Here is a 20647-nt window from a genome sequence, read left to right on the forward strand (position 1 = left end):
GTTTCTCAATAAAAAGCCATGGTGGGCCCCTCTCCATCTCCTTCTGCTTCCTGAAGCAGAAGCTGGGCCCTCAGGCTTCTGGGCAGGACCAGTTGCCCCACCGTGACCCTCCTCCAGGGGTCCCCACCACCCCTCCTTGCCCTCAGGGTCCGACATTCACACCACACTGGGCTCTAGGACACCTCTTTATTGTGTTAGAAAAGGTTGGTTACAACAGTTTCTCTAGACATGGAAGGCAACACTGTCCCCAGATCCAGGGGGGACCAGAAAATTTATAGCATCAGAGGAAAGCCGGGGCAGGAAGCCTGAGCCTACAGAGGACAAAGCTGGCTTTAAGACCAGAATATTTTCTTCCCCCTGCTCCTTACCCGAGCCCAGGGTTCTTGCCCCAGCTTTGGCTGCCAAGACATCATCCTTCACCCCAAGATCCTCCTAGCTACCACAATTCAACAAAGGTGCAGTTGGGGAACTTCAGGGTGGGAGTAGGGGCTGTGCCCCTAGCCCAGTGGCCTTTGCTCACCCTGAGGTACCTGGTGCCCGTCCCTCAGCCAGCTGTGCCTCCTGGGGAGAGGCCTGGTCATGCAGGTCAGGCAGGGGAAGGGGCTGCTCTGGTCAGCACCAGGCCCGGAGCTGGTATGCCTCAGTCCACCACTGCTGAGCTGGCCATGATGTTCACACCACAGGCCCCGGAGCCACGGTGCAAGTAGTAGTAACCCTGGGAGACAGGGGGGGTTGGTGAGGGCACCGGGGCAGGATGGGGGCTGGAGGGCTGGGGCCAAGCGGGCGAGACTCACCTCCTCGCCCCAGTCAGTGCCCCAGCTGTTCTTGATGGCCCAGAAGGGAGTGGCAGAGCCTGAGGAGCAGTGCAGAGAGCAGGGAGTCAGGGCCTCAAGCACTTTGCACTCTTCAAACATCTGCTGTGGGCCTACTGTGTGACAGGTACTAGGAAAAGAGCAGAAAGCAAGACAGGCCCACCTACCACGCTCCTGGAGACCTGGTACGGCTCTGGGGTTTGGGGAGGACACCCCCCACCCGCCTCTAGCAGGGTATCCATTCATAACACCTCAACCTCCCAGCGCCTTGGCTTTCCCATTCATAGAGAGGATGGATGATCCTGCCTGGCCCATAGACCGAGGCAGAGTTTAGGACAAGGTTCCTTGGTGTTCCCCTGATGCCCCCTCCAGAGGTCCTGAGATGCTGTGGCCCAGCCTCTGCCTGTGACCTGGGGTGGATGGATGGGCAGAGCAGGGTCAGCGGAACTCACGGTTGCCGTAGCCCACGAGCAGCACGGCGTGGTCGATGAGCCAGGGGCTGCAGAGGGGCCGCAGTGGGTGGGAGATCCCATGGCGGTAGAACTGAGGGGGAGAAGGCGAGTAGGGGGCCAGCTCTGAGAAGTGGGGGAAGAGTCAGCAAGAACCGGAGCAGCAGTGAGGCTGGGGTCCTACCTGCATGCCAAAGGCATTGATGGCAACGGAGATGGGGCCTTTCTTGGCCAGCCAGGCCGCCAGCTCTAAGACAGAGGAGGGGCAGTGTCAGGGGCACCCAGGCCCCAGCCCCACCTGGCCTGTCCTCACCCCCGCACCCCTCCCTCACTCACTTTGCTCATTCTGGCTCAGCTCCACTGAGTCATTGATGTAGACCTTGGCCTTGTCTGCAGAGAAGCTGCAGGCCTGCAAGTGGCCGTGGTAGCTGTAGTCGTCCTCTGTCTCCAGCCCTCCTGGGGAATGGCGGGGGGCAGATTGGGGGTTAGAGAAAACGTGGGCCCCAGTTCATAACACTCATCTGCTCCCAGCCAGGGGCTGTGCTAAGCCCCTCCTCCACAAGGCCTCATGTTCTCTATCCACCCCCAGCTATAGGCCATCCTCTCTGAGGGAGGCCTCATTCTAGAGGTGACACAACTGAGGCCCAGAGGGATGGGGGAGCCCCCAGTGAGAAATGTGGCAGAGATGGAATCCAGCTCCCAGCTTCTGACTCCTCACTCATCCCAGCATTCCTGGGACTCCTGACCTTGGCTTGCTTGTCCGGCCCTGACAGTTTGCTCCCAATCTGGCCCAGACCCCTGCCAGACTCCCTCACCAATCTTGGTACAGCCACCTCAATCCCTCAGCCCTTATTTTCCTGCCACTGCGACCCACTGCTCAACTGAATTGCCAATTTAGGACAATGCCTCCCTCTCAGGGGTGAGGTGTGCTGCTCCCTGGTTTAGCAGCATTATAGAAATACAGACCGCCAAGCAATACCGAGAATACTGAAAATACCGAGACCCCCTGCTGTGCACCAGGAACTTTACAGGTATTTCCTCACTTGACACTTAAGACGATCCTACAAAGTGGGCATGAAGAGCCCCATTTCCCAGGTGAGACAACTGAGGCTCTGAAAGAGCTGACCTGCCCAAGGTCTTCAGCCGGTAAGGGTCAGCAATAAGACTCGAACCCAGTTCAGGTGACTGCCACGCTCATGCCTCTCCCCTCCCAAAGTGACTTCCTGTGGAGGGAGCTGGGGCTCCTGCTGCCCCTCCTGAAGCCCATGAATGCATACCCAGAGTCCTTATGGCTGAGTAGGCGTTGGAGGGCAAGCCACCCAGGCAGGCCTTGTCCACCTTGTCACAGTCCAAGAGCTCTAGGAGACAGAAGCCTGGTCCCGAGGAGCCCTCCGGAGGGGCTGGGCTGGGGACAGGGTGGGCAGAGTGGGATGCTCACCCTGCTCAGAGAGGGAGAGCAGGGACCCCCGTTTTAGGAACCACTGGCCCTCCACGTTGCCTGTGACTGAGAAGGCCCAGCAGGAGCCGCACATGCCCTGCAAGAGACAGGGAGAGTCAGGGCTGGGTCCCTTCCAAACGCCAGTGCAGTCCTCATGTCCCACCCTCACTTCTTGGGGGTCCAACCTGGTCCTTGACTTTGGTGACAGCCCCCTTACTCCTCCAGTCCCACTCAGGTGGAGGAAGGTCAGGGATGGACTGGGCTAGGCGCATCCTCTTGCCAGGCTCCTCTTTTAGGAGGGGATTCAGGTAGATGGTGCGGAACTCCTCCTCTGTGGGCAGGGGATGGGAAAAGAGTATTCTAAGCCAGTCCTGACCAGGGGCCTTGGGAGCAGGCCCTGTCTCTTCCAGGTACCATGACGGCTCTGACCCTACCTGTAAGGTCACTGAACTTGGTGACCCCATACCGAGCTGTGCCACGGTCCAGGGCCTGGATCTTCTGCGCTCGCACCATGTTATTGGCAAAGACGGACATGCGCCACCTGGCTTCTGAGGAACGAGTAGAAGAGAGGCTTGGGCCCCAGGCAGATCATAAAAGGAGAGGTGCTTGGGGATAAGAGGCAGAGGTTTCCCCAGGGAATGGTAAGCTCTGGATCAGGCCTGAAGCTTATTTCAAGAAGGGCAGAACCCTGGGGTGGGTGAGGGTAGGGGGCCAGACCTGCAAGTGACAATGGGGCCAAACCGGGGTGATGACTTCCCAGGTATGAAGGCAGAACCGAAATGGGCTCCAGAGGACATCCTGACACAGGAGGTTGTGGGAAAAGGCCACCATGCCAGGGGTCCTCCAGCAGAGAAAATCTGGCCTTTGCCCCATCCCACTCTACCCAGGATGATGGAGACCTATGGTTTCTGACTAGGAAAATCAGATGGGAGAAGGGGCCAGGTATCTGAGATGGCTGCCAAGTCCTGGGAGGCTGAGCAAGAAGTTGGGGATTTAGGGGCCCTTGAAAGGATGCACTGCCCCTTGTGCCCTTCCCCTCTCCCACACCAAGGTGCCAAGTTTGGGGGAAGGTCCTGATCTGATCGGGACAGGTACAGCCAAGGCTAGGTCCTCACCCTCCGTCGTTTCATATGTCCGGTTATAGGTGGTGACAAAGTCCTTGAAGATTGAAACCATCTTCACAGAAAAGTCCTGGAAAGGCAGAGGGGTCTTTACAAGGCGTCCTTCTCAGAATGACCCGGGAGCCCCAGGCCAGGGTGAGGGGAAGAGAGGGAATATAAGGCAGCAGCCAGTTCCCCAGACAAACAGGCTCCTCACCTGGGGCAGGGGATCCTTGTTCAACAGTGGAAGGAATGAACTGAAAGTCTCATTTTTGTCATCTGGAGGAGAGAGTTGGAACAGAGAAGAATCAGGACTGACCCCTGAGGGAAGTCTGACCTGAGCTATCCCAGCATCCCTGGGCTATCCCAGCACCTGTAATCTTGGTATCCACTGGGCCACAGTCCTGCCTCAGCAGCATGTGTCTCCCCAGCTCATCCAGGACTTCAAAGCTGCAAAGCTGGAGGAAGAGGAGGAAGACCGTTGGGGGGCTGGGACAGGAGCAAGGCCTTGGCAAGATGGAGCCGGAGGGTCCCCAAGTGAGGACCACCTCCAAGGCAACCATCCCCATAGGGGAGAGCGAGGCACAGTACGGGAGTAAGCACCCAGACACCCTCCCTTTTACAGCTTCCTGGTCTCTGGCCTTCCAGGCCTGGGGAGTGACTCACGGTGGGGTAGCTGCGGCCTCAGATCCCTCCCTCTGGACTTGACCGATCATCCCAACTACTGCCAGACTCAGTCTGGGGGCAGGGTATCGCAGGAACCCCATCACTCACCAGGGTTTTCTTGGACACACGGAGCTGGCACACCGTGGGGTCGTTGCAAGGCGGCTCCACCAGGGTCGCCTTCAGGGAGTACAGTGACCCCCGGCCCGCCTGGATGGGGGGTGGAGGGGGGCGCCGTGAGGCGGGCACAGCCACTCCCTCCTCAGTCCGGCCTTCGTGGGGCTCACAGCCCCACCGTGCCGTTCCCCTTCCCAATCCGTAGAGGTCCAACGCCCCCATCCCAAGTCAGGCGTACAACGCCCCCGCCCCAAGTCTACCCCAAAGCTCCCAGCCCTCGGACGAGAGTCCCGCTCACCCCGCACCGGGCCCCCACCCACCGCCGCCGCCGCCGCCCCCAGCGCGTCCTCACCCGGCGGACGCGACCGCGCACGACCCTCAGCGCGGCCCGCGTCCTGGCAGCCCGGCCGCGGTTGTACATCTCTAGGGCGAAGCGGGCGGGCTCCAGCAGCTCCGGGGACTCCAGCTCCCAGGCCTGCGCGCCGGCCGCTCGGGGCTCGTTGGGGGCCGGAGCGGCGCCCGGGAGCAGCCCCAAAAGCAACAGCAGCTGCAGCCAGGGCGCCATGGCGAGGGCGAAGCCGGCGTCCCGTCCTCAGGCTCTGACAGACGCGCGACCCAACCGACCGGGCTGAGCAGCCCGCGGTCGGGGGGGTCGGGGGGGTGGGGTGGGTTGGGGGAGCCCTGAGGGTCCCTCCCTCCGTCCCTCCCTCAGCTCCAGGGCGGCGGGGTGCCGGCCAATGGGCGCCGGTTGGGGGCGCCTGCGCGCTCGCTTATTCACGTGAGGCTCATGGGTCGCGCTGGCTGTGCAGGCATCCTGGCGCTAGTCCCGCGCTGATAACGCATCCTTGCACCAGCCGGGTCTGAGGAGGGGTGGCCCCAGCCGCAGCCTTGAAGTAATCTTCTTACGTCTTGGAGCTGCTGTTTGTGTAGCAGGAAGAGCCAGTTCTGACTCCCTGTTGGATCTGTTTCTTTTACTTTAACCTTTGCTTTTCGTTGCTTTTGTTATTGTAATCACTGTCTATAGCTGTGAGCATCCTGCCACAGGGAACCCTGCCCCTCTGCCTGTTAAACTAAAGTGCCTTTGTTCAGCTCACAGAGAGACATTCTGACCCTGTCCATCTGTGAGTGGCTGCACAAAAGAAGAGATTAACACATCCCCTCCTATTTTGCAAGATAAATGGTATTTTTACTTTACTTCCTCACCTCCTCCCCGTCTCTGTTCTATAAAAGAAACTGGCATCCAGACCCCGATAAGATGTTTTTTGGCGGACCCTAGTCCACCATCTTCTCAGTCTGACGGCTTTGTGAATAAAGTCGTATTCCTTGCCTCAACACCTCGTCTCCCGATTTATTGGCCTGTCGTGCGGCGAGCAGGGTGAGCTTGGACTTGGTAACGTTTGGGGAGGAGAAAGGATGCCGGCCTGAGAATAAAAATAACTAGCATTTATTGCATGCTTATTATACATGTTATATGCCATCTCCCTTTAATCTTTGTAGCAATCCTGTGAAGTAGATGTTATTATCCCCGACTTATAATTGAGAAAATACAGGTTTAGGGAGATTAAGTGGCTTGCCAAACAGCTGCTAAGTGAAAGAGCTGGACTTGAACCCAGAGAGTTGGCTTCAGAGCTTGAGTTCACAGCTCCACCAGCTCTTCGAAGCCCCTCTTCTCATCAGCAAAATGGCAGCTAAAATTCCCTGCACTGGTACTGCCTCAGGCAGTCATGGGGATCAAACACAAACATGCAAACAGCGCACAGGGTTGGGACCGTTCTTCTGTTCCACCAAGTATTCACCACTGTGTTCAAGGCCTAGCAAGAAGAAGCATGAACAGATACACTAGGCATAGTGCTGCCTATTCGGAGCTCCCAGTCTAGTGGAGAGAGATGAGTAAAAGGAATTTTCCTCCAAGATGTTACCAGCTATGGGACAGGAAACAGGGAAGAGAGTTTTTAAGGGAGTTGGGGAAGCCCCAAAAGTGGGTAGAGGGTTAGTTTGGGCATGGAGAGTGGGGAGAGCAGGTCCTAAAGATCATCCGGTCCACAGCTGACTTCTTTTGGTAGCAGAGGGCTATCGAGGCGAAGTGACTTTCAGCTACTCAAAACTTAGTGCTGGAGCCAGACCAGAGTCAGCTCCAAGCTCCCAGCTGATGTCTGAGAGGGAAGGGCCTGAGGGAGCCCAGCAGTGGCTGATCTCCCCCTGCTTGTGCCCTCCCCAGTTGCAGCTCTTCGGGGCTCCCTTTGTCTCTCTTGCAGGAGACAGTCCCAGGTCCTTAATCTGGCTCCTAAGGCTCCCTTCAGGTCCAGAAGCACCTTGGCTGTCACCTTGTGCTGTGCACTTGACACTCCAGTCTGACTCTATTTGCAGAAGTTCGAGCTCTTGCGCACCCTGGAAGCTTCACATTGCTCTTCCCTTGGACAAACTCCCAGACACCTTTCAGCTCTCGGTCTAGAGGATGATTCCTCAGGAAGGCGTCCCTGACCCACCCCTGAAACAGGAGGGAAGGGGGCAGGGCACAACCTCTGAAAGAATGACACAGCCCGAGGACATGACATAAACTGATTAGAACCAAATGGGTCCAAGATGGTGGACAAGTCGACTTCCACTAGACCTTGAGCCTCAGTATACCTCACTGTAACACGTCAGCAAGCTAAATGACATACCTACAGGCGCCATGACAGTTCCAAGCCCAACCACAGGGATCAAAAAGTGGGCGGTGGCCCAATTCCTGGAAATCCCCGCCCCTTCCCGAAATAGCTGGAATACTCCTCCCACTCATTAGCCTAAGAAATTACCCACCTTTATGAAAACTGACAACCCCATACCCTGGGGCCACTCTTGCCTTCTGAGATGGCCTACACTCTGTGGAGTGTGTTTCTCTCTAAATAAATCCACTTTTTACCTATCACTTTGTCTCTCACTGAATTCTTTCTGCAGTGAGACATCAAGAACCTGCGCTTCATTAAGTCCCGAAAGCAGGTGTATGGCCTCAGTTGGAATACCAAGGCTTTTGGTCGGGTTTGAGTCCTGGCTGTGTGGGTTCGAATCCCAATCTGAGGTGCACGGTTTCACCCCCACTGCCCCTGGTTGAGCTCAGTGCCATGGCCTCTGTATTCCTAGACCCTTAGCCCCGTGAACTGCCTCCTCCTGAAAGGTCTAGCAATTTCTAAGGCCCAGCAGGGGCAGTGAGACTTTTCTTAGATCTGGGTTTCCAGAGATCCACATTGCTGTCGTATTTATTTCACCTTCGTGGGAAACAGTCATCTTCCCCAAAGTCTGTTCCTTGGGCACCGGAGCCACCTAACAAGTGTCTGGGGGAAAGGGTGCCTCATTTTCTCATCAGAGCGAGGGAAGAGCGCATACTTGTAATTCACAAACGAAAGGGAGGAATTTTTTTTAAGTCACACATATGTTATCTCAGGCAATTCTCACAACAACCTTCAAGAGAGAAACCGTACAATTACACATGAGGAAAGTGAAGCCAGGGGCATGGCAACATCCAGGCGCTGAGCTGAAAAGAGGGAGGCTGCAGAGGAGACTGAGAAGAAATGGACATTGAGAGAGAAGGAAGTCTGAGAGGATGAGGTCAAGAAAGTAGAAGAGAGTGGATTTCAAGAAAGAGGAAGTGGCTGGCTGTGTCAAATGCCACAGAGAGGGCAAGTAAGATGAGGAGACAGAAGTGACCTTGGGATTGGGCAACATGTAGGTCATGGGGGACCTCATTAAGAGTGGTGAGTTGGGGGCTTCCCTGGTGGCGCAGTGATTGAGAGTCCGCCTGCCGATGCAGGAGACACGGGTTCGTGCCCCGGTCCGGGAAGATCCCACATGCCGCGGAGCGGCTGGGCCCGTGAGCCATGGCCGCTGAGCCTGCGCGTCCGGAGCCTGTGCTCCGCAACAGGAGAGGCCGCAGCAGTGAGAGGCCCGCGTACCACCAAAAAAAAAAAGAGTGGTGAGTTGGGAATTCCCTGGTGGTCCAGTGGTTGAGACTCCATGCTTCCACTGCCAGGAGCCCGGGGTTCGATCCCTGGTGGGGGAACCAACGTCCTGCATGCCTTGGAGCACAGCCAAAAAGCGTGTTTTTAAGATGGGAGACACTGGAGTATGCTTATGAGTTGATGGAATAGAAAGGGAGATATTGATGATTCAGGAGAGTGAGGGGAGAATTGTAGGAACCAATAGTTTGCAAAGAGAGGGGTGGTGTATCAGTTTTCTATCACTGTGTGGAACATTATCACAAAATGAATGGCTAGGGCTGCAGTCTCATTGGAGGCTGGACTGAGGAAGGATCTGCTTCCAAGCTCACGGGGCTGTTGGCAGCACTCAGCTCCTTGTGGGACCTCAGACTGGGGCCTCAGTTGTTCGCTGGCTGATGGCTGTCTGCCACCCTCAGCTCCTTGCCATGTGGACCTTCCCAACACGGCTGCTTGTTTCCTCAAAGCAGGTAAGGGAAAGCGAGGATATTAAAGTCTTGGCTAATATAATCACACATGTAGTCACTTGTATCAATCACCTCTGCTGTTTTCCTTTCCTTTTTTTTTTTTTTAAACTATTTATTTATTTTTGGCTGCATCGGGTCTTAGTTGCGGCACCCAGGATCTCTTGTTGTGGAGTGTGGGCTTCTCTCTAGTTGTGGCACACAGGCTCTCTAGTTGTAGTGCTCAGGCACCAGACCATGTGGGCTCAGTAGTAGTGGTGCACAGGCTTAGTTGCCCCATGGCATGTGGGATCTTAGTACCCTGACCAGGGATTGAACCCATGTCCCCTGCGTTAGCAGGCAGATTCTTAACCACTGGACCACCAGGGAAGTCTCACACTTCTGCTGTTTTCTGTTGGCTAGAAGCAAGTCACAGGTCTCTCTCATACTCAAGGGGAGGGGAGAGGATTACACAAAGATGTGAACACCAGGAGGTGGGGATCATGGGGCCCACCTTAGAGGTCTGTCTGCATGCGTGTTCCCCAGAAGAGAGCCTGATACACAAAAATACTAACAACAGTAAAAATAATGTCTAACATTTAATGAGCACTAACTACATGCTAGGCACTCAGCATTCTCAGTACATGCATATGTATTAGCCAAATGAACCCCACAACAACCCCACAAAACAGCTATGATGCGGATAAGGAAACTAAGGCAACAAGAGATTCAGTTACTTGCCCAAGTTGTAGAAAGGGTGAAGATGGAAGCAGGGTTTGAATCCAGTTCTAATACAGATAGAGATTCTGCTTCTCAAACTGGCCTCTGCAGACCCCGCGGTACAGGAGGGGTGCCATTTAAAGCCAGAGGATAAACAGAGCATTGTTTTCCCAGGTAAGCTCAATGAACTAAATAGATCAGCCACCAGAATTCCCTGGCCCTCCGGTAGTTAGGACTCTGTGCTTCCACAGCAGGGCGCACAGGTTCGATCCTTGGTCTGGAAACTAAGATCCTGTAAGCCGTGCGGTCAAAAAAAAGAAAAGAAAAAAAAAAAAAAAAAAAGATCAGTCACCCAGTGGCCAGGGGGTGTGGAGTGAGGAATGGGGGAGTAGTTGAAAATGCATGGTCCCGGCTTCTGCTTCAGTAGGTCTAGGTAAGGAACTTGGAATATGTGGGTGAATCTTAGAAACATTTATGTTTGAAAAGTATGCCATTATATGTCAATTTCTACACTGAGATGAAGTTTATTTTAAATTTATTTTCTATTGGAATGTCCCCCAAATATTAGGGATGGTGTGCAAAATTTACAGTTGTTTTTTTTTTGGCCATGCCAAGTGGCTTAAGTGATCTCATTTCCCTGACCAGGGATTGAACCCAGGCTGTGGCAGTGAAAGCACCAAATGAATCCTGACCATCGGACTGCCAGGGAATTCCAGCAGCACTTCCTTAAAGACCTGAATTTTCAATGAAATGGTAGTTGCTTGCAGCTCATCCCTAGGTTCCAGGATAAGGGGTTGATTTCGCCCTCTTCTGCCACTAGGGTTTGAGAAGGTCCGCATTTACACTAAAGCAAATGCTACCCAGAAATGAAAATGTCTGGGAGATGGCCCAACACCCTGGACCTGGCCAAATGGAACTTCCCTTTCTAGGACAAGGTAGGGCAAACAGCAGGGTTTCCTTCTGGGAATTTCACCTGATTTATGAAAATGGTAGTTAACAGCTGTATGGTCTGAATCTATTCCAGATCCCTCCAGCTCACCTCCTGACCCTTGGAAATGGTGGACACTTCTAAAAATTTTACCCAGTAAGTGAAATACTTCAGTTTCCTAAGACTTGTTTCCCCAAGACTGGGAGGTAGGAGAAAGTGAGAAGGGATTAGAAAAGAGGGAAAAATCACAGGCTTTAGAGTCAGACTGACTAGCTTTTAATTCTGGTTTAGCCACTTCAAATTGGCTGTGTGGCTATGAGCAAGTTACTTTACTTCTCTGAGCCTATTTGCAGAAATAAGATAGAAATGTACCTCATTCATCACCTCAGTTCTAGTCTTCTAGCAACAAACAAACAAACACTTGCAGAGAGAGTCCTAAAGGGTGGGATGAGAAGTGAGAGTGTGAAAGCCCAGATCCTTGTGGGGGTGGGGGGGACGGGAGGGGGGGTTCGGAAAGAGGAGAAGGCCAGTTAAGCAAAGCTTAGGTGGCTAGGCTTTCACATACACCAGAGGTTTCAAGCGAGCTCTACTGTCCCTGGAAATTTGAACTTGGAAATATGTAGGGGCATTTTTGTTTTCACATTGATAGGGGCTCTTCTGGTCCTTAGTAGACAGGGGCCAGAGATGCTAGACATCGTTCAATGTTCAGGACAGTCCCACATAACAGAACTGTTCCGTGTCCTGCACAGATTTCTAATGTCCCACTGGTCATTTATGTAAGAGGAAAAACCTGTTTATAATTATCTGCGCCAAGAACCCTAACTCTGTTATATATGTAAACATGTAATATTATGTGCAGTTATAGCATACACTAAATTTTCCAGGAAGTCTACTAAAATGAAACTCCAGGGAAGAATTTTCCTTGTATGAGTTCAAATCTTTACAAAGGGCATTCACTGTAAGGTCGGATCTTAACAAACGGCACCGCGAAAGGAGCGCTCCCGGGCGAGGTTCAGTGGTCCGAGAGAAAGGGGCCAGAGAAGTCGCACCCGGGCGAGGGTTGGGCAAGATTTTATAGGGGAAGAAGGGAAAGGGGTGTGGTGAATCTGGGAGGGCGCAGGGTATTCCTTATTTGGTGGTCTTTTCGGGTATCCTGGGGAACCGTTAGTCCCGCCCCTCGAAAGGCGGGGAAGGCTGGGCCGGGTGCAAAGTCCCCAGGTCAGTTTCTGGAACTGGGTGGTCCGGCGAGTTTCGGTCTGATGCAACCTGTGAATCTGATTGTGTTCCCCTGCCTCGGGCCAGTTGGCCTTACATTCACCATTTCAGAAGATCATGTTTCAGACTTCCTTGGTGGCGCAGTGGTTAAGAATCCGTCTGACAAGGCAGGGGACTCGGGTTTAAGCCCTGGTCTGGGAAGATCTCACGTGCCGCGGAGTAACTAAGCCCACGTGCCACAACTACTGAAGCCCGCGCCGCCTAGAGCCTGTGCTCCACAACAAGAGAAGCCACAGCAGTAAGAAGCCCACGCACCGCAAGGAAGAGTAGCTCCCGCTCAGCACAAGTAGAGAAAGCCCACGTGCAGCAACGAAGACCCAACGCAGCTAAAATTAATTAATTAATTAATTTAGAAAAAGAAAAGAAAAAGATCATGCCTAGATCAGTATCTGGGGTGATCCCAGTTCACAATAATCACCTTGTTACGTCTTCCGATGTGATCCTGACTGAGCATGTACATGTGGAAATGCAGATTTCTTTAGCACAAATTGCTTTCATTTTCTTTTTGCTTGATTTAAAAAATTATGTCGTTAGGTAGGATACTATCCATGAATTTTCTTTCATTCATTTAACAAATATTGACCGAGTGCACAGTAATGCATCAGGCACAATCCAGATGTCGGGATGTAAAGAGGGCATTGTAAAACATTTACTGTTAAAATGGCGTGTTGGATCTAACAGAATTGAGATCCACTGGTAGGCTGACCTGGGTTTTAATCCTAACTCCACCACCATCTACTAGTGTATAACCTGGGACACATCTTTTCACCTCTCTGAGCCTCCTTGTATTGATGCGTGTAGATTACAAGGGATCATGCGGCTCCTCCTATCTGCTCACTGAATGGTAGCTGTCAACATTATTATGATGTTGATTGATTCCTTTATGGCACAGGTACAGTAACACCATTTTATCTTTCTCACATAATTCCTCAAACTCCGTTGCCTAGCTACCTCTTTCTTTTGAGGCTCCTCATCTCCCGCCCACTCTGAGTTGTCCAAAATCTGCAGCGATTTACTTAGTCCGAAAGAGGCGCTGGTTTCTGAGGGTATTTCCTGTGGTCTGACCTCTTTCCCCACCTTGCAGGCAACTGAGGTCTGGAGTCCACTGCTGTTATGGCTTATTACCACCACACGATGGCGCTGTTGAGGCTTGGTCCTGGACACTTCCAGGGTCTTGAGCCTGTAAGGGGCGCTCTCTCCCTGCTCTCTCACCTCCCACCCAGCCACTTCCCTCAGGAATCCCACATCTCAGCATATGGCATCACTGTTCCCTCGGTTGTTCAGTCCACAGACCTGAAGCGTCCTTGATTCTTCCCTTCCCTGCATGCCTCACATCTAATCCATCTTCAAGTGCTCTGGTTCCACCTCCCAATGTCTCCAAGAATCATCCACTTATCTGTATTCCCACAGCCATCACTCATGGCCAAACCACCATCACTGCTGGCCTGGCTGGACCCACTCTTCCCTCCAATAATTCTCTCCACGCAGCAGCTAGAGGGGCCTCCTTAAACATAAACTGGATCAGGTTGTGGGCTGTGACGCACAGACCAGATTCTTCTTCAGGGATGGACTTGGTGTCCAGCTACTGGCTCACTGCCCTCTGCTGTCAACCCCTCAGGGCCTCGGCTGAAGAGTCATGCCCACTCCCCCAGGCAGCTGCATCTAATGACAAATCTGAAGGGTCATCTCAGCTTCAGAATTCCCTGCTGGGTCAGGGGAGGTGCCCATTGAGACTGCACGCAGCTCAAATTCTCCCTCTGCTCAGTCTTGCCTCCCTCCCCTCTCTTCCACCCGTGTTGATCCTGAGAGCACTCCTTAATGGACCTCCTGCCCGCCAATCACCCTCTCTGAATCTGCTCCCCAGGGAGCCAAACCTAACTGGCACTCTCCACTTAGAACAAAATCTCAACTCCGTACCATGGCCTGTACGGCTAGGCATCACCTGGCCCCTGCCCTCCTGTCTGAACTAATCTCGTGCCCCTCACTCAGCCCCTGCCACAATGACCCTCTTCCTGTCCACAAGCTAAGTGCTTTCCAGGTTCAGGGCCTTTGCACTGGCTGTTCCCTCTGCCTGGAGAGACTCCCCCTGCTCTGTAGGGGGCAGGTTCCTTCCCAGCTCTCCTGTCTCAGCCTAAATGCTATTTCTTCAGAATAAGGACCACCTCGTCTAAAGGAGCCCCCTCCCTCTCTCTCAGAACACTGTATCTTTCAACATCCATCATACCCTGTCCTTACTTTGCTTATTCCCACTGGACTGTTTTTTTGTTTGTTTTTTCTTTATTTTTACATTTTTCTAGCAAATCATAAACAAGTTACATGAAGTCAGATAATTTCAAAAGCAAAACTATAAAATTTCTTTCAAATAAATTTACAGCAAAATATTATTTGAGGTGGGACATAGGTGCATTTGATCAGATGTGAGAAGATGTGGGGTGGGGACCCCAAAAGTCTGACAGACTAAGACCAACAAGGGTCAAAAAATGACCCTGCCTTGGACCTTAGTGGATTTACTGTAATATTTCTTCGATGATTTGATGGATGGATGGATGGAAATTCTGGGCCCAAAGTCTTGAGCCCAGACTCCTTTCCTAGAGGTGAATATATCTCAGGGAACATCTCTCAGCCTTGAGTGAGCAGCTCTTGTCCACTTCCAGGTCTCCCTGGCTGAATCATTAGGCCTAGGGTTAGTGTACTGACCTTCCCCACCTCCACCCCCAAGGGCTCTAGAGCTCCATGCATAAATCGATGCATATCCTCACTGCTTTGTGGCTAAGATCTCAGGCTGCAGCAGCTTCAGAAAGTCCCTGAAGATTTTTTTTTTTTTAAATAAATTTATTTATTTTATTTATTTATTTTTGGCTATGTTGGATCTTTGTTGCTGTGCACGGGCTTTCTCTAGTTGCAGCGAGCAGGGATTACTCTTTGTTGTGGTGCGCGGGCTTCTCATCGTGGAGGCTTCTCTTGTTGCGGAGCACGGGGTCTTCAGTAGCTGTGGCACGTGGGCTCAGTAGTTGTGGCGCACGGGCTCAATTGCTACGTAGCATGTGGGATCTTCCCAGACCAGGGCTCGAACCCATGTCCCCTGCATTGGCAGGCGGATTCTCAACGACTGCGCCACCAGGGAAGCCCCCCTGAAGATTCTTGTTACACCCTAATCCCAGAATGACCTCACCTCACTGTTGTATAACTCCTAGGAATCATCCGATAACAGCAACAACAAATAATAACGCATAGCTAGTGCTTACTCTGTGCCCCATATTACACCCTTCATAGGAATTACCTTTTAATTTAGAAAGGTCATCTCCAAGTGACCAGAGGCCTTCAAGGTCCTGAAGTAGGAGAGGATGACATTTTAATAACTCCCTCAGTGGAACCCACTTCAATCTCTGCCTTAATCAGCCAGCAAGTTGTTATTTTGGGGAGTTTGGTCAGATGAGGTGTCGCGATTTAAAACCTGAAACTAGGGGCTTCCCTGGTGGCACGTGGTTAGGAATCCACCTGCCAAGGCAGGGGACACGGGTTCGATCCCTGGTCCGGGAAGATGCCACATGCTGCGGAGCAACTAAGCCTGTGTGCCACAAATACTGAGACTGTGCTCTAGAGCCCGCGAGCCACAACTACTGAAGCCCGTGCGCTTAGAGCCCGTGCTCCGCAACAGGAGTAGCCACTGCAATGAGAAGCCCACGCACCGCAACGAAGAGTAGCCCCCACTTCGCACAACTAGAGAAAGCCCACATGCAGCAACGAAGACCCAACGCAGCCAAAAATAAATAAATAAAATTAAAAAAAAAGAATAAATTGGGTTATTTGTCTTTATTATTGAGCTGTAAGAGTTTTTTATATAGTCTAGATACAATTCCCTTATCGGATATGTGATTTGCAAATCTCTTTTCCCATCCTGTGGGGTGTCTTCCACTCTCTCGATGGTGTCCAGGGAAGCACAAGTTCTAAATGTTCATCTATCACTTATTAACTATAAGACTTTCAGCGAATAGCTCTGCTTCTCTGAGCATTTCTTCATCTGTAGGGTAAGCATATAGATGTCTTGCAGGGACGAGATGAGAGTACAATAAAATGAGGCACATAAAGCCCAGGTCCCAGGTCCCAGGGCTTGGTTGGGCTTGAACATAACCTACCTGCTCCTAAGTCTCTCAAGGCAGGAAGGGAGGCTCAAGGTCACGGGTGATCCACAGGCCTCTCCATTACTTCTACTCGCTCTTGAGGGCAGAAACCCTGTCAGCTTTGCTCATTCATTGCTTTCTCCTCAGTGCCTAAGCACAGCCATAGCTCACTGAATATGCGATAAATGAATGGGTGAAAAGGAGATGGAATTCATTGCCCAAGGTCACAGACAATGAATGGGAAATCTGGGACTTCTTTTTGTTTGTTTTGTTCTTTCTACAAGTATTTTCTCTTCTTCCTTTTTTTAAAAAAATTTTTATTGGAGTATAGTTGATTAACAATGTTGTGTTAGTTTCAGGCGTACAGCAAAGTGGATTAGTTATACATATACATATATCCACTCTTTTTTAGATTCTTTTCCCATATTGGTCATTACAGAGCATTGAGTAGAAGTTCCCTGTGCTATACAGTAGGATTTTATTTTATGTTATTTATTTTATTTTATTTTATATTTTTCATTTCATTTTATTTTATTTTCTGGCCACACGGCAGGCAGGATCTTACTTCCCCGACCATGGATGGAACCTGTGCCCCCTTCAGTGGAAACACCAAGTCCCAACCACTAGACTGCCAGGGAATTCCCTATTTTATATATAGTAGTGTGTATATGTCAATTCCAATCTCCCAATTTATCTCTCCCCCCGTTTCCCCCCGGTAACCATAAGTTTGCTTTCTACATCTGTGACTCTGTTTCTGTTTTGTAAATTAGTTCATTTGTACCATTTATTTTAGACCACATATAAATGATATCATATATTTGTCTTTCTCTGTCTGACTTACTTCACTCAGTATGACAATCTCTAGGTCCATCCATGTTGCTGCAAATGGCATTATTTTGTTCTTTTTTATGGCTGAGTAATATTCCATTGTACAATATGTATGTACCACATCTTCTTTATCCACCCCTCTGTTGATGGGGGAAACCTGGGACTTCTGACTCCCTGGCTGGGATATACCTGATGATGCCTGTCTCTGTCTGCTCAGGCTGCTGTAACAAAATACCACAGACTGGAGGCTTAAACAAACATTTATTCCTCAGTTCTGGAGGCTGGGAAGTCCTAAATTAAGGTGCCAGCAGACCAGGGCCTAGTGAAGGCCTTCTTCCTGGTTTGTCATTTGCTGCTCTCTTGCTGTATCCTCCCACGGTGGAAAGAGAGGGGGCTCTGGTTTCTTCTGCTTCTTATAAGGGCTGGGGCCCCACTCTCATGATCTCATCTAACCCTAAATACCTCCCAAAGTACCACCGAACATCATCACATATGAGTTTTGGGGGGGACACAAACATTTAGTCCATAGCAATGCCTAACTCAGTGGTATTAGGTGAACTTTGTATTTAGTGAATAATAGCTTTTAAAAAAAAAGTTTAGCTTTGGTAAAATTGTAAAAAAATAATTCTTTTACATATTTTAGGCCCCAGGTTGACCTAGAAAATTAGTTTGTGATATCTGAGCAGTGACATAAGACATATGGATATAAGTATGCTGTTTAAAGATTTCCATCTTTAGCAAAATTTCTGTCCATCTAAGAAAAAACATTTGCCTCTGGATCTCCACTTGGATGCCCTGCAGGCACATCAAACTTAACTTTTTTTTTTTTTTTGCCATGAAGTTTGTGGGATCTTATTTCCCGGACCAGGGATTGAACCCCACCAGCCTGCAGTGGAAGCGTGGAGTCCTAACCACTGGACCACCAGGGAATTTGCAAACTTAACCTTTTCAGGGCTGAACTCATCATCTCCCCCCACTGCACTCCCACCAAACCCTCCATCCTCTCGTTTCATGAAGGGCTCCACCAGAGGCCCAAGCCAGACACCCAGGAGGACACTGAGGAGGTGCCCTTGACTCTCTACCCTCATTCCCCACAGTCAGTCTTCACCAAACGCTGCCAAATTTGCCTCCTAAACACTCCGTCCTGGCTCATCTTCCCACCGTGGCAGCCTCCACCCTTGTCTGCTAGCCTCCAACCCGCAGCCTCCTAACCCTCACCCGTGGGGCAGCCAAATGTCACTCCTCTGACTAAAGCCTGATAAAACCCCCTTATTTCTCTGACCTAATTCCCAAGCATTCCCCACCTGGTCCGTGCCACTCCAGCCACACTGGCCTCCTGACTCACCAGGCACACACCCGTCTCAGGGCTTTTGAACTTACATTAGCCCCAGCCTAGAATGTTCATTCCCAGGTATCACACAGCTCTCTTTCCACTCCTTCCAGTCTTTGCTCAAATATTCCCTCTTTTGATCCCCTATTTTCTCTTTTTTTTTTTTTGCCGTGCCCCGGCTTGACCAGGAATCAAATCCGTGCGCCCTGCAGTTGAAGCGCAGATTCCTAACCACTGGACAGCCAGGGAATTCCATGATACCCTATTTTATAAATTTATTTATTTTTATTTATTTTTAGCTGCTTTGGGTCTTCGTTGCTGCGCACAGGCTTTCTCTAGTTGCAGCGAGCGGGGGCTACTCTTCATTGCGGTGTGCGGGCTTCTCATGGCGGTGCCTTCTTTTGTTGTGGACCACCAGCTCTAGGCGCGCGGGCTTCAGTAGTTGTGGCTCACGGGCTGTAGAGCGCAGGCTCAGTAGTTGTGGCGCATGGGCTTAGTTGCTCCGCGGCCCGCGGCACGTGCGATCTTCCCGGACCAGGGCCCGAACCCGTGTCCCCTGCATTGGCAGGTGGATTCTTAACCACTGTGCCACCAGGGAAGTCCCGATCCCCTATTTTAAACTGCTTTTCTCTGAATTTTCTCTTGCCATTTTGGCTTTTTCCCCCTGTATCATTTGTTTTACCTGCCTGGCTGTTGTGTCCTCCCCCAGAACACGACGCGTCCTTGTCTGTATTGTGCAGTGTGGCGTCCTCAGCACCTGGAGCAGCCCCAGGCACCGAGCAGGTGCTCGGTAGGTATCTGCTGGTGAATACATGGCTTCCCAACACCTACAGAACAAGGCCCACACTGGACCTGGCCCTGCCTCCGCCTCCGCCTCCAGTCTCACTCCCTTCCCAGCCTTTTCAAGGCTGATTAATGCCAAAGTACTTGTAGTTCTCCCCCATACACTATGCTCCTCTCCTGTACCTTTGCTCACGCTGGGCTTGGAAAACTCTCCTCTTCTTCTCTGCCACCATGTGCCTGCTGACTCCCACTCAACCTTCTAGAATTTAGACTCCAATTGAGTGTGGCCTCCTCCAGGAAGCTCTCCCAGATCACCCTTCCCCTATGCCCCGGCTCTGTTGAATGTCCATTTTGTGGGCTCCCACCGTACCCTTCACTTGCCATATTATTGAAATTATCTTCCCTACTAAACTTTAAACTCCTCGGAGACAGCGACTGGTTCTTTCTGGTTTCCTCTGGCTCTGCTTCCCACCCCCCCCCCCCCCCCCCACCAAGCAGTGTCTGCCACTTGGGAGGAGTTCAGTGCTCTGGGCCTGAAAGAAGAATGATGTGGGCCTCAGAGTCACCGCTGGGAATCAAGTGGGCTGTCCGAAAGCCTGATTTCCTCCGGGGACAGGTAACGATGAAAGCCGAAAATCTGATCATATTCAGCTTCTCCCCATGGACTTCAATTGGGCAGACCTGTTTTTTTTTATATTTTATGATAAGAAACAGTACAGTGGTTAAGAGAATGTACTTGGAGTCAGACCTCTGGGTCTGAATCCAGACTCTGCCATGTTCCTAGTTGTGTGACCTTGGGCAAGTTACATAACCACTCTGTGCCTCAGTTTCCTCATCTGGGCCTTGAAATAACAGTAGTGCCTGCCTCACTGCATTGCCATGAGGACTCAATGAATTACTGCATGAAAAGTGTTTAGAATGGAGTCTGGCACTTAATAATCACTATATAGTATTAGCTAGTGTGATTAAAATTGCCTTTTAAAATAAGTTTTAAAACAGAGTCAGTGGGCTTCCCTGGTGGCACAGTGGTTGAGAGTCCGCCTGCCGATGCAGGGGACATGGGTTCGTGCCCTGGTCCGGGAAGATCCCACATGCCGCGGAGCGGCTGGGCCCGTGAGCCATGGTTGCTGAGCCTGCGCGTCCGGAGCCTGTGCTCCGCAAGGGGAGAGGCCACAACAGTGAGAGGCCCGCGTACCGCAAAAAAAAAACCAAAAAACAAAACAGAGTCAGTATACTCAGAGACGTAAAGGACAGACTTGTGGTTGCCAAGGTCGGGGAGGGAAGGACTGGGGGTTTGGGGTTAGCAGATGCAAACTAGTATATCTAGGATGGGTAAACAACAAGGTCCAACTGTAGAGCACAGGGAACTATATTCAATATCCTGTGATAAACCATATGGAAAAGAATATAAAAAAGGATGTATATATGTGTGTAACTGAGTCACTTTGCTGTACAGCAGAAATTAACACAACATGGTAAATCAACTATACTTCAATACAATTTTCTTAAAAAGGGAGTCAACATAAAGAAAAGTGTTTGATAAACAACAGTACAAGGAAGAGGTGGGCCAGGCACAGAAACCCCAAGACCAAGGGGGTGGGGCTGTAGGCTTAGTGAAGTCAGAAGCACCTGGGCCTAGATCCAGTTCCCGCCAGCACTGGTGAACCGT

At 51.2% G+C, this 20647-nt stretch overlaps 1 protein-coding gene across 1 annotated transcript; it reads right to left on the reverse strand.

The window, feature by feature from the left end:
* Positions 1-172: 172 nt before the first annotated feature.
* Positions 173-5243, reverse strand: CTSF (cathepsin F). Its single transcript, XM_060019321.1, is given in 14 exon segments — positions 173-715; positions 795-853; positions 1265-1355; positions 1446-1510; positions 1598-1717; positions 2539-2619; positions 2700-2796; positions 2885-3030; positions 3134-3247; positions 3815-3890; positions 4017-4160; positions 4162-4257; positions 4574-4672; positions 4932-5243. Coding segments are annotated over 14 exon segments (1476 nt in total). The 5' UTR covers positions 5145-5243; the 3' UTR covers positions 173-640.
* Between the last annotated feature and the right edge of the window lie 15404 nt (positions 5244-20647).

This window comes from Delphinus delphis, chromosome 8 (genome assembly GCF_949987515.2).
Source record: "Delphinus delphis chromosome 8, mDelDel1.2, whole genome shotgun sequence".
In the NCBI taxonomy this organism is placed as follows: Eukaryota; Metazoa; Chordata; class Mammalia; order Artiodactyla; family Delphinidae; genus Delphinus; species Delphinus delphis.